This window comes from Oncorhynchus gorbuscha, unplaced genomic scaffold (genome assembly GCF_021184085.1).
Source record: "Oncorhynchus gorbuscha isolate QuinsamMale2020 ecotype Even-year unplaced genomic scaffold, OgorEven_v1.0 Un_scaffold_1474, whole genome shotgun sequence".
NCBI classification, from domain to species: Eukaryota; Metazoa; Chordata; class Actinopteri; order Salmoniformes; family Salmonidae; genus Oncorhynchus; species Oncorhynchus gorbuscha.
This window is the reverse complement of record NW_025746244.1, coordinates 105,100-120,000: the sequence shown is the minus strand read 5'-3', so window position 1 is coordinate 120,000 and position 14,901 is coordinate 105,100. Positions and strand designations below refer to the sequence as shown.

Sequence of the window (14,901 nt, the reverse complement as noted above, 5' to 3'; positions counted from 1 at the left end):
TAACAATTAGCTTTTCATAAAGCAATAAAATACAATATTATACATTGTTATTCACGATAACAGTTAAGCAATGAGCCATGAGTCTTACCCAGGTAGCGTATAGCAGATCTAGTAACAACAGATATCTCTAGACAAGACAGAGCTCCAAGGTTGTTGACACACAGAACCACACTGTCACCTGTACCAGAGAGAGAGAGAGAGACTGGACACGGTTAGGAGGACGAGGTAGGAGGGGGAGACACGGTTTAAAGGAGGAGGGGGCACGGTTTAAAGGAGGGAGGGGGGGGCACGGTTTAAAGGAGGAGGGGGGACACGGTTTAAAGGAGGAGGGGGGACACTGTTTAAAGGAGGAGGGGGACACTGTTTAAAGGAGGGGGGGGACACTGTTTAAAGGAGGGGGGCACTGTTTAAAGGAGGGGGGGGGGGGCACGGTTTAAAGGAGGGGGGGGCACGGTTTAAAGGAGGGGGGGACACGGTTTAAAGGAGGGGGGGGACACGGTTTAAAGGAGGGGGGGGGACACGGTTTAAAGGAGGGGGGACACGGTTTAAAGGAGGGGGGACACGGTTTAAAGGAGGGGGGGGACACGGTTTAAAGGAGGGGGGGCACGGTTTAAAGGAGGGGGGGGGGGGGTACGGTTTAAAGGAGGGGGGACACGGTTTAAAGGAGGGGGGACACGGTTTAAAGGAGGGGGGGACACGGTTTAAAGGGGGGGGACACGGTTTAAAGGAGGGGGGGGGGGGGGGACACGGTTTAAAGGAGGGGGGACACGGTTTAAAGGAGGGGGGGACACGGTTTAAAGGAGGGGGGACACGGTTTAAAGGAGGGGGGACACGGTTTAAAGGAGGGGGGACACGGTTTAAAGGAGGGGGGGACACGGTTTAAAGGAGGGGGGGGACACGGTTTAAAGGAGGGGGACACGGTTTAAAGGAGGGGGGACACGGTTTAAAGGAGGGGGGACACGGTTTAAAGGAGGGGGGACACGGTTTAAAGGAGGGGGGGGGGACACGGTTTAAAGGAGGGGGGGACACGGTTGAACTTTGCACTGATTAAATGGGGTGGTCCTTGTACCTGACTTCAGAGACAGATGTGATTGGCTGGCAGGGTTGGTCATATGGTCTACCATGGTCTTCACCACCTCATCCGCCGAGGTCACCTGAAATAGATCCATCATGGCAAACCAACAACGTCTCAGGCCCCAATGAAATACGACACACTGATAGAGCAGCGTCACACGGGTTTGGCCGTCATTGAAAATAGGAATACGTTCTAAACTGAGTTGCCCTAGTTAAATAAGGGTTGAATAGAGGTGAAATAAGGGTTCAATAGAAGTGAAATAAGGGTTGAATAAGGGTTGAATAGAGGTGAAATAAGGGTTGAATAAGGGTTGAATAGAGGTGAAATAAGGGTTCAATAGAGGTGAAATAAGGGTTGAATAAGGGTTGAATAAGGGTTGAATAAGGGTTGAATAAGGGTTGAATAGAGGTGAAATAAGGGTTCAATAGAGGTGAAATAAGGGTTGAATAGAGTTTGAATAGAGGTTGAATAAGGGTTGAATAGAGGTTAAATAGAGGTTGAATAGAGGTTGAATAAGGGTTGAATAGAGGTTGAATAAGGGTTGAATAGAGGTTGAATAAAGGTTGAATAGAGGTTGAATAGAGGTTGAATAGAGGGTGAATAGAGGGTGAATAGAGGGTGAATAGAGGGTGAATAGAGGTTGAATAAGGGTTGAATAGAGGTTGAATAGAGGTTGAATAGAGGTTGAATAGAGGTTGAATAGAGGTTGAATACGGGTTGAATACGGGTTGAATACGGGTTGAATACGGGTTGAATAGAGGTTGAATAGAGGTTGAATAGAGGTTGAATAGAGGTTGAATAGAGGTTGAATAAGGGTTGAATAGAGGTTAAATAAGGGTTGAATAGAGGTTGAATAGAGGTTGAATAGAGGGTGAATAGAGGGTGAATAGAGGGTGAATAGAGGGTGAATAGAGGGTGAATAGAGGGTGAATAGAGGGTGAATAGAGGTTGAATAGAGGTTGAATAGAGGGTGAATAGAGGGTAAATAGAACAGTGCACTACTTTTGACCAGATTGAGGGCCATTTGGAACCTAACTATTACACTGACCTGTGACCTCTTAATGCCAACACTGTAACCTAACTATTACACTGACCTGTGACCTCTTAATGCCAGGCTCACCATGGATACCTGAGGAGAAAAACAACATGATCTAAATTACTAACTGCTCTTTCTCCCCCCATAGAAGTTATCGATTCCAAACATGGAATTTATCCAGTCCCCCTCCCTCCCTCTCTCACCTAGTCCCAGCTCCATCTCCCCTCCCTCCCTCTCTCACCTAGTCCCAGCTCCATCTCTCCCTCCCTCCCTCACTCCCTCTCACCCAGTCCCAGCTCCATCTCTCCCTCCCTCTCTCACCCAGTCCCAGCTCCATCTCTCCCTCCCTCTCTCACCCAGTTCCAGCTCTCACCCAGTCCCAACTCCCTCCCTCACCCAGTCCCAGCTCCATCTCTCCCTCCTCACCCACCCAGTCCCAGCTCCAGCTCTTCCTCCATCCCTCTCACCCAGTCCCAGCTCCCTCCTTCCCTCCCGCCCCCTCACCCAGTCCCAGCCCTCTCCCTCTCGCCCAGTCCCAGCTCTCTCCCTCCTTCCCTCCCGCCCCCTCACCCAGTCCCAGCTCTCTCCCTCCCCCTCTCTCACCCAGTCCCAGCTCTCTCCCTCCCCCTCTCACCCTGTCCCAGCTCTCTCCCGCCCCCCCTCACCCAGTCCCAGCCCTCTCCCTCCCCCCTCTCGCCCAGTCCCAGCTCTCTCCCTCCTTCCCTCCCGCCCCCCTCACCCAGTCCCAGCTCTCTCCCTCCCCTCTCACCCAGTCCCAGCTCTCTCCTCCCCCTCTCACCCAGTCCCAGCTCTCTCCCTCCCCTCTCACCCAGTCCCAGCTCTCTCCCTCCCCCTCTCACCCAGTCCCAGCTCTCTCCCTCCCCTCTCACCCAGTCCCAGCTCTCTCCCTCCCCCTCTCGCCCAGTCCCAGCTCTCTCCCTCCTTCCCTCCCGCCCCCCTCACCCAGTCCCAGCTCTCTCCCTCCCCTCCCCCCAGTCCCAGCTCTCTCCCTCCCCCAGTCCCAGCTCTCTCCCTCCCCCCCCAGTCCCAGCTCTCTCCCTCCCCCAGTCCCAGCTCTCTCCCTCCCCCAATCCGAGCCCTCTCCCTCCCCCCAGTCCGAGCCCTCTCCATCCCCCCAGTCCGAGCCCTCTCCCTCCCCCCAGTCCGAGCCCTCTCCCTCCCCCAGTCCGAGCCCTCTCCCTCCCCCCAGTCCGAGCCCTCTCCCTCCCCCCAGTCCGAGCCCTCTCCCTCCCCCAGTCCGAGCCCTCTCCCTCCCCCCAGTCCGAGCTCTCTCCCTCCCCCAGTCCGAGCTCTCTCCCTCCCCCAGTCCGAGCTCTCTCCCTCCCCCCAGTCCGAGCTCTCTCCCTCCCCCCGAGCTCTCTCCCTCCCCCCAGTCCGAGCTCTCTCCCTCCCCCCCAGTCCGAGCTCCCCCCCAGTCCGAGCTCTCTCCCTCCCCCAGTCCGAGCTCTCTCCCTCCCCCCAGTCCCAGCTCTCTCCCTCCCCCACCCAGTCCCAGCTCTCTCCCTCCTTCCCTCCCGCCCCCTCACCCAGTCCGAGCTCTCTCCCTCCCCCTCACCCAGTCCGAGCTCTCTCCCTCCCCCTCTCACCCAGTCCGAGCTCTCTCCCTCCCCCTCTCACCCAGTCCGAGCTCTCTCCCTCCCCCTCTCACCCAGTCCGAGCTCTCTCCCTCCCCTCTCACCCAGTCAGAGCTCTCTCCCTCCCCCTCTCACCCAGTCAGAGCTCTCTCCCTCCCCTCTCACCCAGTCCGAGCTCTCTCCCTCCCCTCTCACCCAGTCCGAGCTCTCTCCCTCCCCCTCTCACCCAGTCCCAGCTCTCTCCCTCCCCTCTCACCCAGTCCCAGCTCTCTCCCTCCCCCTCTCACCCAGTCCCAGCTCTCTCCCTCCCCCTCTCACCCAGTCCCAGCTCTCTCCCTCCCCTCTCGCCCAGTCCCAGCTCTCTCCCTCCTTCCCTCCCGCCCCCCTCACCCAGTCCCAGCTCTCTCCCTCCCCCCCCCAGTCCCAGCTCTCTCCCTCCCCCAGTCCCAGCTCTCTCCCTCCCCCAGTCCCAGCTCTCCCCTCCCCCCAGTCCCAGCTCTCTCCCTCCCCCCAGTCCGAGCTCTCTCCCTCCCCCCAATCCGAGCTCTCTCCCTCCCCCCAGTCCGAGCCCTCTCCCTCCCCCCCAGTCCGAGCCCTCTCCCTCCCCCAGTCCGAGCCCTCTCCCTCCCCCCAGTCCGAGCCCTCTCCCTCCCCCCCAGTCCGAGCCCTCTCCCTCCCCCCCAGTCCGAGCCCTCTCCCCCCCAGTCCGAGCTCTCTCCCTCCCCCCAGTCCGAGCTCTCCCTCCCCCAGTCCGAGCTCTCTCCCTCCCCCCAGTCCGAGCTCTCTCCTCCCCCCCAGTCCGAGCTCTCTCCCTCCCCCAGTCCGAGCTCTCTCCCTCCCCCCAGTCCGAGCTCTCTCCCTCCCCCAGTCCGAGCTCTCTCCCTCCCCCAGTCCGAGCTCTCTCCCTCCCCCAGTCCGAGCTCTCCCTCCCCCCAGTCCCAGCTCTCCCTCCCCCCAGTCCCAGCTCTCTCCCTCCCCCCAGTCCCAGCTCTCTCCCTCCCCTCACCCAGTCCCAGCTCTCTCCCTCCCCCTCACCCAGTCCCAGCTCTCTCCCTCCTTCCCTCCCGCCCCCCTCACCCAGTCCGAGCTCTCTCCCTCCCCTCACCCAGTCCGAGCTCTCTCCCTCCCCTCTCACCCAGTCCGAGCTCTCTCCCCTCCCCTCTCACCCAGTCCGAGCTCTCTCCCTCCCCTCTCACCCAGTCCGAGCTCTCTCCCTCCCCCTCTCACCCAGTCAGAGCTCTCTCCCTCCCCTCTCACCCAGTCCGAGCTCTCTCCTTCCCCCTCTCACCCAGTCCGAGCTCTCTCCCTCCCTCTCTCACCCAGTCCGAGCTCTCTCCCTCCCTCCCTCACCCAGTCCCAGCTCTCTCCCTCCCTCTCTCACCCAGTCCCAGCTCCATCTCTCCAGCAGGCAGGTCAAAGGAAGGCAGACAGCCTGGAACACTGCAGGGAGACAAGCTGACCCCCAGAGTACCTACAGTAGAAACACACAATCTCTGAGAATACTACTGACCCCAGAGTACCTACAGTAGAAACACACAATCTCTGAGAATACTACTGACCCCCAGAGTACCTACAGTAGAAACACACAATCTCTGAGAATACTACTGACCCCCAGAGTACCTACAGTAGAAACACACAATCTCTGAGAATACTAGAGGAGTGTAAACTGACAGGTACAGATAAGAGAAAAGCTGACTGGCTGAAACGGTTGTGAGTGTGTGTGTGTGTCTATCTCACCAATGCCCTTCACTGCCTCTGTCACCTTGGAGACGATCTCGTCCAATGGACAACCTTCTTCAGCCAGAGCCCCAGCAAGCTGAGCGAGAGGAAAAGAGATCAATGACTTTCTTTCACACGACGTGTTAACATCAAAACAGTCCTAGATGATCGATCGGGGTTAAAAATCCTATACATCTAAAACATAAAAACGCTATACTTCTGTCATTTGTAACACGCGGTCAAAAAAAGATGAAACACTGATCCATTACCTTGTGAACGAACACCGTCCCACACAGGCCCCTCCTCCCGGCCTTACTGGGTTGATCAAAAGCACAGTCGTCGGCGACAATCACCATTTCGACTGCGACGCCGCGGTTACGGGCCTGTTCCGCAGCGAGGCCGAAGTTGAGGCGGTCGCCGGTGTAGTTCTTAACGATGAGTAGAACTCCCGACACCCCCGCGTCACTTAGACACAAAATGGCCGCTAGAACACTGGCCGGGGGAGGGGAGGCAAAGACACCACCTGCAACCACTGCTGATAGCATACCGCTACCTATGTACCCTGGGGGGGAGAGAGGGAGAAGGGGAGGGAGAGACGGGAAGAGAGAGGGGGAGAGAGGGAGAAGGGGAGGGAGAGACGGGGAGAGAGGGGTAGGGGATCAGAGAGAGACAGAGAGAGAGGGGGAGAGAGAGAGAGGGGGAGAGAGAGAGGGGGAGAGAGAGGGGGTAGGGTAGGGAGAAACGGGGAGAGAGGGGGGTGGGAGATCAGAGACAGAGAGTACTTGTCTGTGTTGGCTCGTGCCCAGGCACCCCTCTAGAGAGCAGGGCCACTCGTCCCCTGAGGACCTCCAGGCCTGACCACCACCCTGTGTCCCCTCAGCAGAGAGGGACTGTGTGTGTGTGCATACAAACCAACACCTAGAGACCTCATCAAGAGGGTTGACAGTCGCTGGACTTCGAGTCCCAGTCCCCTGGATTTACAACGTTGGTGTCTGAATGTGTCTATACAGGTAAACGAGTGTCCTACCTGCGTGTGCTGGCTCGTGTCCAGACCCCCCTCCAGACAGCAGGGCCACTCGTCCCCTGAGGACCTCCAGATCAGCCCTGACCACCACCCTGTGGCCCCTCAGCAGAGAGAGACATCCAGAGCTAGAGACAATGCCTTCCAGGGCCTCGTCTACACAGCGGTCTACTGAGTTTAACAACTTCTGTTGGGGCTGGGAAAGGAGAGACGTAGGAGAGGAGAGACATAAGGCCCAAAGCCTGTAAGTATCTGATATATAGACCTACAGAGACTAGGCTACATGGTATAATACAAACAGTGTAACTATTCCTCCGCAAGGCAATCAAACAAGCTAAGCGTCAGTACAGAGACAAAGTAGAATCTCAATTCAACGGCTCAGACACAAGAGGCATGTGGCAGGGTCTACAGTCAATCACGGACTACAAGAAGAAACCCAGCCCAGTCACGGACCAGGATGTCTTGCTCCCAGGCAGACTAAATAACTTTTTTGCCCGCTTTGAGGACAATACAGTGCAAGTGACACTGCCCGCAACTAAAACATGCGGACTCTCCTTCACTGCAGCCGACGTGAGGAAAACATTTAAACGTGTCAACCTCGCAAGGCTGCAGGCCCAGACGGCATCCCCAGCCCCTACCGCCCAAATAGGTCCACAGACGATGCAATCTCAACCACACTGCACACTGCCCTAACCCATCTGGACAAGAGGAATACCTATGTGAGAATGCTGTTCATCGACTACAGCTCGACATTTAACACCATAGTGCCCTCCAAACTCGTCATCAAGCTCGAGACCCTGGGTCTCGACCCCGCCCTGTGCAACTGGGTACTGGACTTCCTGACGGGCCGCCCCGGTGTTGAGGGTAGGCAACAACATTTCCACCCCGCTGATCCTCAACACTGGGGCCCCACAAGGGTGCGTTCTGAGCCCTCTCCTGTACTCCCTGTTCACCCACGACTGCGTGGCCACGCACGCCTCCAACTCAATCATCAAGTTTGCGGACGACACATCAGTGGTAGGCTTGATTACCAACAACGACGAGACTGCCTACAGGGAGGAGGTGAGGGCCCTCGGAGTGTGGTGTCAGGAAAATAACCTCACACTCAACGTCAACAAAACTAAGGAGATGATTGTGGACTTCAGGAAACAGCAGAAGGAACACCCCCTATCCACATCAATGGAAAAGTAGTGGAGAGGGTAGTAAGTTTTAAGTTCCTCGGCGTACACATCACAGACAAACTGAATTGGTCCACCCACACAGACAGCATCGTGAAGAAGGCGCAGCAGAAATTCTGCTTGTCACCAAAAGCACTCAAACTTCTACAGATGCACAATCGAGAGCATCCTGTCGGGCTGTACCACCGCCTGGTACGGCAACTGCTCCGCCCACAACCGTAAGGCTCTCCAGAGGGTAGTGAGGTCTGCACAACGCATCACCGGGGGCAGACTACCTGCCCTCCAGGACACCTACACCACCCGATGTCACAGGAAGGCCATAAAGATCATCAAGGACAACAACCACCCGAGCCACTGCCTGTTCACCCCGCTATCATCCAGAAGGCGAGGTCAGTACAGGTGCATCAAAGCTGGGACCGAGAGACTGAAAAACAGCTTCTATCTCAAGGCCATCAGACTGTTAAACAGCCACCACTAACATTGAGTGGCTGCTGCCAACACACTGACTCAACTCCAGCCACTTTAATAATGGGAATTGATGGGAAATGATGTAAAATATATCACTAGCCACTTTTAACAATGCTACCTAATATAATGTTTACATACCCTACATTATTCATCTCATATGAATATACTGTACTCTATATCATCTACTGCATCTTGCCCATGCCGCTCTGTACCATCACTCATTCATATATCCTTATGTACATATTCTTTATCCCCTTACACTGTGTATAAGACAGTAGTTTTGGAATTGTTAGCTAGATTACTTGTTGGTTATCACTGCATTGTCGGAACTAGAAGCACAAGCATTTCGCTACACTCGCATTAACATCTGCTAACCATGTGTATGTGACAAATAACATTTGATTTGATTTTGATTTGATGGTACACTGACCCTGTAACAGACTGACCCTGTAGCAGACTGACCATGTAGCAGACTGACCATGTAGCAGACTGACCATGTAGCAGACTGACCCTGTAGCAGACTGACCCTGTAGCAGACTGACCCTGTAGCAGACTGACCCTGTAGCAGACTACAACACTGACCCTGTAACAGACTGACCCTGTAGCAGACAGACCCTGTAGCAGACAGACCCTGTAACAGACAGACCCTGTAACAGACAGACCCTGTAACAGACAGACCCTGTAACAGACAGACCCTGTAACAGACAGACCCTGTAACAGACAACAACACTGACCCTGTAACAGACTGACCCTGTAACAGACTGACCCTGTAGCAGACTGACCCTGTAGCAGACTGACCCTGTAGCAGACAACAACACTGACCCTGTAACAGACTACAAGACTGACCCTGTAGCAGACTGACCCTGTAGCAGACTGACCCTGTAGCAGACTGACCCTGTGGCAGACTGACCCTGTAGCAGACTGACCCTGTAGCAGACTGACCCTGTAGCAGACTGACCCTGTAGCAGACTGACCCTGTAGCAGACTGACCCTGTAGCAGACTGACCCTGTAGCAGACAACAACACTGACCCTGTAACAGACTACAACACTGACCCTGTAGCAGACTGACCCTGTAGCAGACTGACCCTGTAGCAGACTACAACACTGACCCTGTAACAGACTGACCCTGTAACAGACTGACCCTGTAACAGACTGACCCTGTAGCAGACTACAACACTGACCCTGTAACAGACTGACCCTGTAGCAGACTGACCCTGTAACAGACTGACCCTGTAACAGACTGACCCTGTAACAGACTACAACACTGACCCTGTAACAGACTGACCCTGTAACACACTGACCCTGTAACACTGACCCTGTAACAGACTGACCCTGTAACAGACTGACCCTGTAACAGACTGACCCTGTAACAGACTGACCCTGTAGCAGACTGACCCTGTAGCAGACTACAACACTGACCCTGTAACAGACTGACCCTGTAACAGACTGACCCTGTAACAGACTGACCCTGTAGCAGACTGACCCTGTAACAGACTGACCCTGTAACAGACTGACCCTGTAACAGACTGACCCTGTAACAGACTACAACACTGACCCTGTAACAGACTGACCCTGTAACAGACTGACACTGTAACAGACTGACCCTGTAGCAGACTACAACACTGACCCTGTAGCAGACTGACCCTGTAGCAGACTGACCCTGTAGCAGACTGACCCTGTAGCAGACTGACCCTGTAGCAGACTGACCCTGTAGCAGACTGACCCTGTAACAGACTACAACACTGACCCTGTAGCAGACTGACCCTGTAGCAGACTGACCCTGTAGCAGACTGACCCTGTAGCAGACTACAACACTGACCCTGTAACAGACTGACCCTGTAGCAGACTGACCCTGTAGCAGACTACAACACTGACCCTGTAGCAGACTGACCCTGTAGCAGACTGACCCTGTAGCAGACTGGCCCTGTAGCAGACTGACCCTGTGGCAGACTGACCCTGTGGCAGACTGACAATGTAGCAGACTGACCATGTAGCAGACTGACCATGTAGCAGACTGACCATGTAGCAGACTGACCATGTAGCAGACTGACCCTGTAGCAGACTGACCCTGTAGCAGACTGACCCTGTAGCAGACAACAACACTGACCCTGTAACAGACTACAACACTGACCCTGTAGCAGACTGACCCTGTAGCAGACTGACCCTGTAGCAGACTGACCCTGTAGCAGACTACAACACTGACCCTGTAACAGACTGACCCTGTAACAGACTGACCCTGTAACAGACTGACCCTGTAGCAGACTACAACACTGACCCTGTAACAGACTGACCCTGTAGCAGACTGACCCTGTAACAGACTGACCCTGTAACAGACTACAACACTGACCCTGTAACAGACTGACCCTGTAACACACTGACCCTGTAACACACTGACCCTGTAACAGACTGACCCTGTAACAGACTGACCCTGTAGCAGACTGACCCTGTAGCAGACTGACCCTGTAGCAGACTGACCCTGTAGCAGACTGACCCTGTAGCAGACTGACCCTGTAGCAGACTGACCCTGTAGCAGACTACAACACTGACCCTGTAACAGACTGACCCTGTAACAGACTGACCCTGTAGCAGACTGACCCTGTAACAGACTGACCCTGTAACAGACTGACCCTGTAACAGACTGACCCTGTAACAGACTACAACACTGACCCTGTAACAGACTGACCCTGTAACAGACTGACACTGTAACAGACTGACCCTGTAGCAGACTACAACACTGACCCTGTAGCAGACTGACCCTGTAGCAGACTGACCCTGTAGCAGACTGACCCTGTAGCAGACTGACCCTGTAGCAGACTGACCCTGTAACAGACTGACCCTGTAACAGACTACAACACTGACCCTGTAGCAGACTGACCCTGTAGCAGACTGACCCTGTAGCAGACTGACCCTGTAGCAGACTACAACACTGACCCTGTAACAGACTGACCCTGTAACAGACTGACCCTGTAGCAGACTGACCCTGTAGCAGACTACAACACTGACCCTGTAGCAGACTGACCCTGTAGCAGACTGACCCTGTAGCAGACTGACCCTGTAGCAGACTGACCCTGTAGCAGACTGCAACACTGACCCTGTAACAGACTGACCCCGTAGCAGACTGACCCCGTAGCAGACTGACCCTGTAGCAGACTGACCCTGTAGCAGACTGACCCTGTAACAGACTGACCCTGTAACAGACTGACCCTGTAACAGACTGACCCTGTAACAGACTGACCATGTAGCAGACTGACCCTGTAGCAGACTGACCCTGTAGCAGACTGACCCTGTAGCAGACTGACCCTGTAACAGACTGACCCTGTAGCAGACTACAACACTGACCCAGATCATGTGTTACTGTACAAAACAAGAGGCCAAAGATCGAAGGCCTCAGCCTCTCGTTAGCTACATTTGTCATTTTGCACTAAGGCCAATAACTGGACTCTGTTCCTTGGCTTGAACCAGTGTCTGCCATGCAATCACGAACGGCCATTCTGCAGGCTATTCTGTTCAAAAGCATCCCAAGACAAAGTATGTACAGCATTCCGTGACTTTGCATTGAAACAGGCGGTTCATGTGTACGTTTTCATTGGGTTTAGAGATGTTTATTTAATCGTTTTCTTGCAGTTATCTTACCTTCATGCTTCAGCTGTTGTTTTCTTCTGACGCTTTGCACGTTGAACCTCACGCCAGTGACACAGATATTTATAACTAGACCAAGATAGATCACAGCCTTTCGTTTCAAACAGGAACAAATGAGTCATTGTGGGCAGAGCCAAGCCCGAGCCAGAGCGATTCTATTGGCGCGTTCTAGCACATATATTTGCATATTTCAGTTAGGGAACGCCTACTCTTTGCACTCCTTCTAAACAACACTATTTAAAAACTTTAGCAACTGGTAAAATGTACAAAACGTATTCCACTCTGTTCGTAACATATTCTAGTTTTTTGGAACAGAACATGGTGTTGAGATCAGATGAGAAAATGTGCCAAAATCCATATCGTTCCATCTTCTCCCTCTGCCGGACACTGGGCTTCCTCTCACTACCGTGGAAACCCCAAACGGATGCTTCACATTTATACATCCGGTGAAATATCTGCGCAGTTCTTCTTCGGTGGGGTTTAACCTGCGGATGGCAACCAATAAGTCGCATTATCGCCCTCAACTGGACTATAATATAAACGATTATACTTTGTGATACAACGTGGGGAAAAAGGGACATATAAAATACCTATTCCAACTAACCCGACATTACACACATCTGTCCCATGCCCTGCGACACACTGATGCGACATGGCCGTAAACGTGGCGCCGGAAACAGCGCAGTGGATACCGTAAAGACAAACGGTGACGGCTCCCCGATGTGCATTTCGAAAACGATTCATTTTATTTCAACGCGTCTCTTTACTGACTCGAGAGTCGTGAATCGCCACTCGTTCATCTTAGTCGTTCGTTTGACCTGCTAAGAGGCAACGTTGCGCAATGACTCCCAGCCTTACAGCAGGACTGATAACCTGTCCTACACGCTCCTCCGGCTCCGCACCTCCGGAGAGTCGAACGATTCCTCATTTTGACCGAGCGAGTCGAAAAGATCCGAGTCCGTAAAAAGAGCCGAACTTCCCATCACGACCACGCACACCTGCCACGGTCCGAGGTCAAAGTGGACAGATTACAGAAACTGGGAGTGGTTCACCGTTTCCAGAACCATCACCGATATGGATCATTGATTTACGTTTGGATGGTGTTTTGTCTTCCAGAGCAGATTCTCATTAAGCAACACATTTACGGTCCTATAATATGTAACTTTATGTTCGTTTAGTGCATTATTGGATTGGTCCGAATATGGACACGTGTCACCATTCTGATTGTCATACAAGTTATCTCAAACACTTTTTGTTTTGCATAAATCCTTTATTGCAATGAGATGGCAACCAAACACATATAGCAAGGGAACGTGGGCAAGTAACGAGCAAGGAAACAAAGGATCTGCGTTGTTTTTTTTAGGTGATGCAAGGGGAGGCGTTTTTTAATATAGTTTTGAAAACGTGGTCTCGTAAAAAAAAATGATTATCGTAATTCCATTAACAAAGTTTGCATCTTCTACTAAATTTTTTTTTTTTGTAAAATATTTTATTGGACTTGTCACTGTGTATAGTTGTATGGTTTGTTAAACTTTGAAATCAATGTTATTTAAAAAAAAAAAATTGGCATACATTTTAAAGTGAAAAAACTGAGTCAAAGCGTAATTCCGTTTGAATTGGCCTTGTGATCCGCGGCCATTGCACTTCCTCGGGGAATTATATGCTGCTAGGTGATTGGTCATTTCCTGAAGGCTTTGCACTTCATCCATTCTTTAGGAGTATCTTAATTTGTCCTTGGTCATATCTCAATTTCTTTAAATTCATGAGCGATTCAAGATAACTAGTGATGCATCGATATTACATTTTTGGCCGATTCCGATAATTTCCTTACCAAAGAACCGATACCGATATTTACAATTTTAGAGACCTTTTTAAGCATTCTAGTACAGTTAAATAGTTAACACACACACATGGACGCATCTCGGTGCAAGAGGAGCGTCACTACAGTCCCTGGTTCGAATCCAGACTGAATCACATCCGGCCGTGATTGAGAATCCCAAAGGGTGGCTGCGTTATCCGGGGTAGGCCGTCATTGTAAATAAGAATGTGTTCTTAACTGACTTTCTTAGATAAAAAAAAAAATGTTTTACTGCTGTGTCTATCCGGATGGAGACAACTCTGAGGACCGCTAATATTGTATACCATGTTGCAAGCTTCAGCCCGGACCCAAGTCAATCGTTTTATAGAATGTTTCAAGTTCGTTGCAGACGTGTTGCCAATGTCAGGATATTTTCTACCTGCAGGCTGCAATGTTTTTCTTTGTTGGCTTTATGTAGGATATTTTTACATAGTTGGCAACAGCAATATAAGATACCTTTTTAATATATATAATATAATATATAATATATAATATAAGATACCTTTTTAATATATATAATATAATATATAATATATAATATAAGATACCTTTTTAATATATATAATATATAATATAATATATAATATAAGATACCTTTTTAATATATATAATATAATATATAATATATAATATAAGATACCTTTTTAATATATATAATATAATATATAATATAAGATACCTTTTTAATATATATAATATAATATATAATATATAATATAAGATACCTTTTTAATATATATAATATAATATATAATATATAATATAAGATACCTTTTTAATATATATAATATAATATATAATATATAATATAAGATACCTTTTTAATATATATAATATAATATATAATATATAATATAAGATACCTTTTTAATATATATAATATAATATATAATATATAATATAAGATACCTTTTTAATATATATAATATAATATATAATATAAGATACCTTTTTAATATATATAATATAATATATAATATATAATATAAGATACCTTTTTAATATATATAATATATAATATAATATATAATATATAATATAATATATAATATATAATATAAGATACCTTTTTAATATATATAATATATAATATAATATATAATATATAATATAATATATAATATATAATATAAGATACCTTTTTAATATATATAATATAATATATAATATATAATATAAGATACCCTTTTAATATATATAATATATAATATAATATATAATATAAGATACCTTTTTAATATATATAATATATAATATAATATATAATATAATATATAATATAAGATACCTTTTTAATATATATAATATATA

The 14,901-nt window shown here is 49.9% G+C and overlaps 1 protein-coding gene across 1 annotated transcript in view; it reads right to left on the bottom strand.

The window, feature by feature from the left end:
- The window catches only part of tkfc (triokinase/FMN cyclase), a gene marked incomplete at its 3' end in the record, with an annotated part of 22,563 nt that extends 10,404 nt beyond the window's left edge, over positions 1-12,159 (bottom strand). The window contains exons 1-8 of the mRNA XM_046337587.1: positions 11,727-12,159; positions 6,453-6,642; positions 5,695-5,987; positions 5,444-5,522; positions 5,088-5,177; positions 2,170-2,204; positions 1,070-1,154; positions 89-178 (exon numbers count right to left, since the gene is read on the bottom strand). Of these exons, the coding sequence (XP_046193543.1) occupies positions 89-178; positions 1,070-1,154; positions 2,170-2,204; positions 5,088-5,177; positions 5,444-5,522; positions 5,695-5,987; positions 6,453-6,642; positions 11,727-11,732 (868 nt within the window). The remainder of the gene's footprint in view (positions 1-88; positions 179-1,069; positions 1,155-2,169; positions 2,205-5,087; positions 5,178-5,443; positions 5,523-5,694; positions 5,988-6,452; positions 6,643-11,726) is intronic.
- Positions 12,160-14,901: the final 2,742 nt, after the last annotated feature.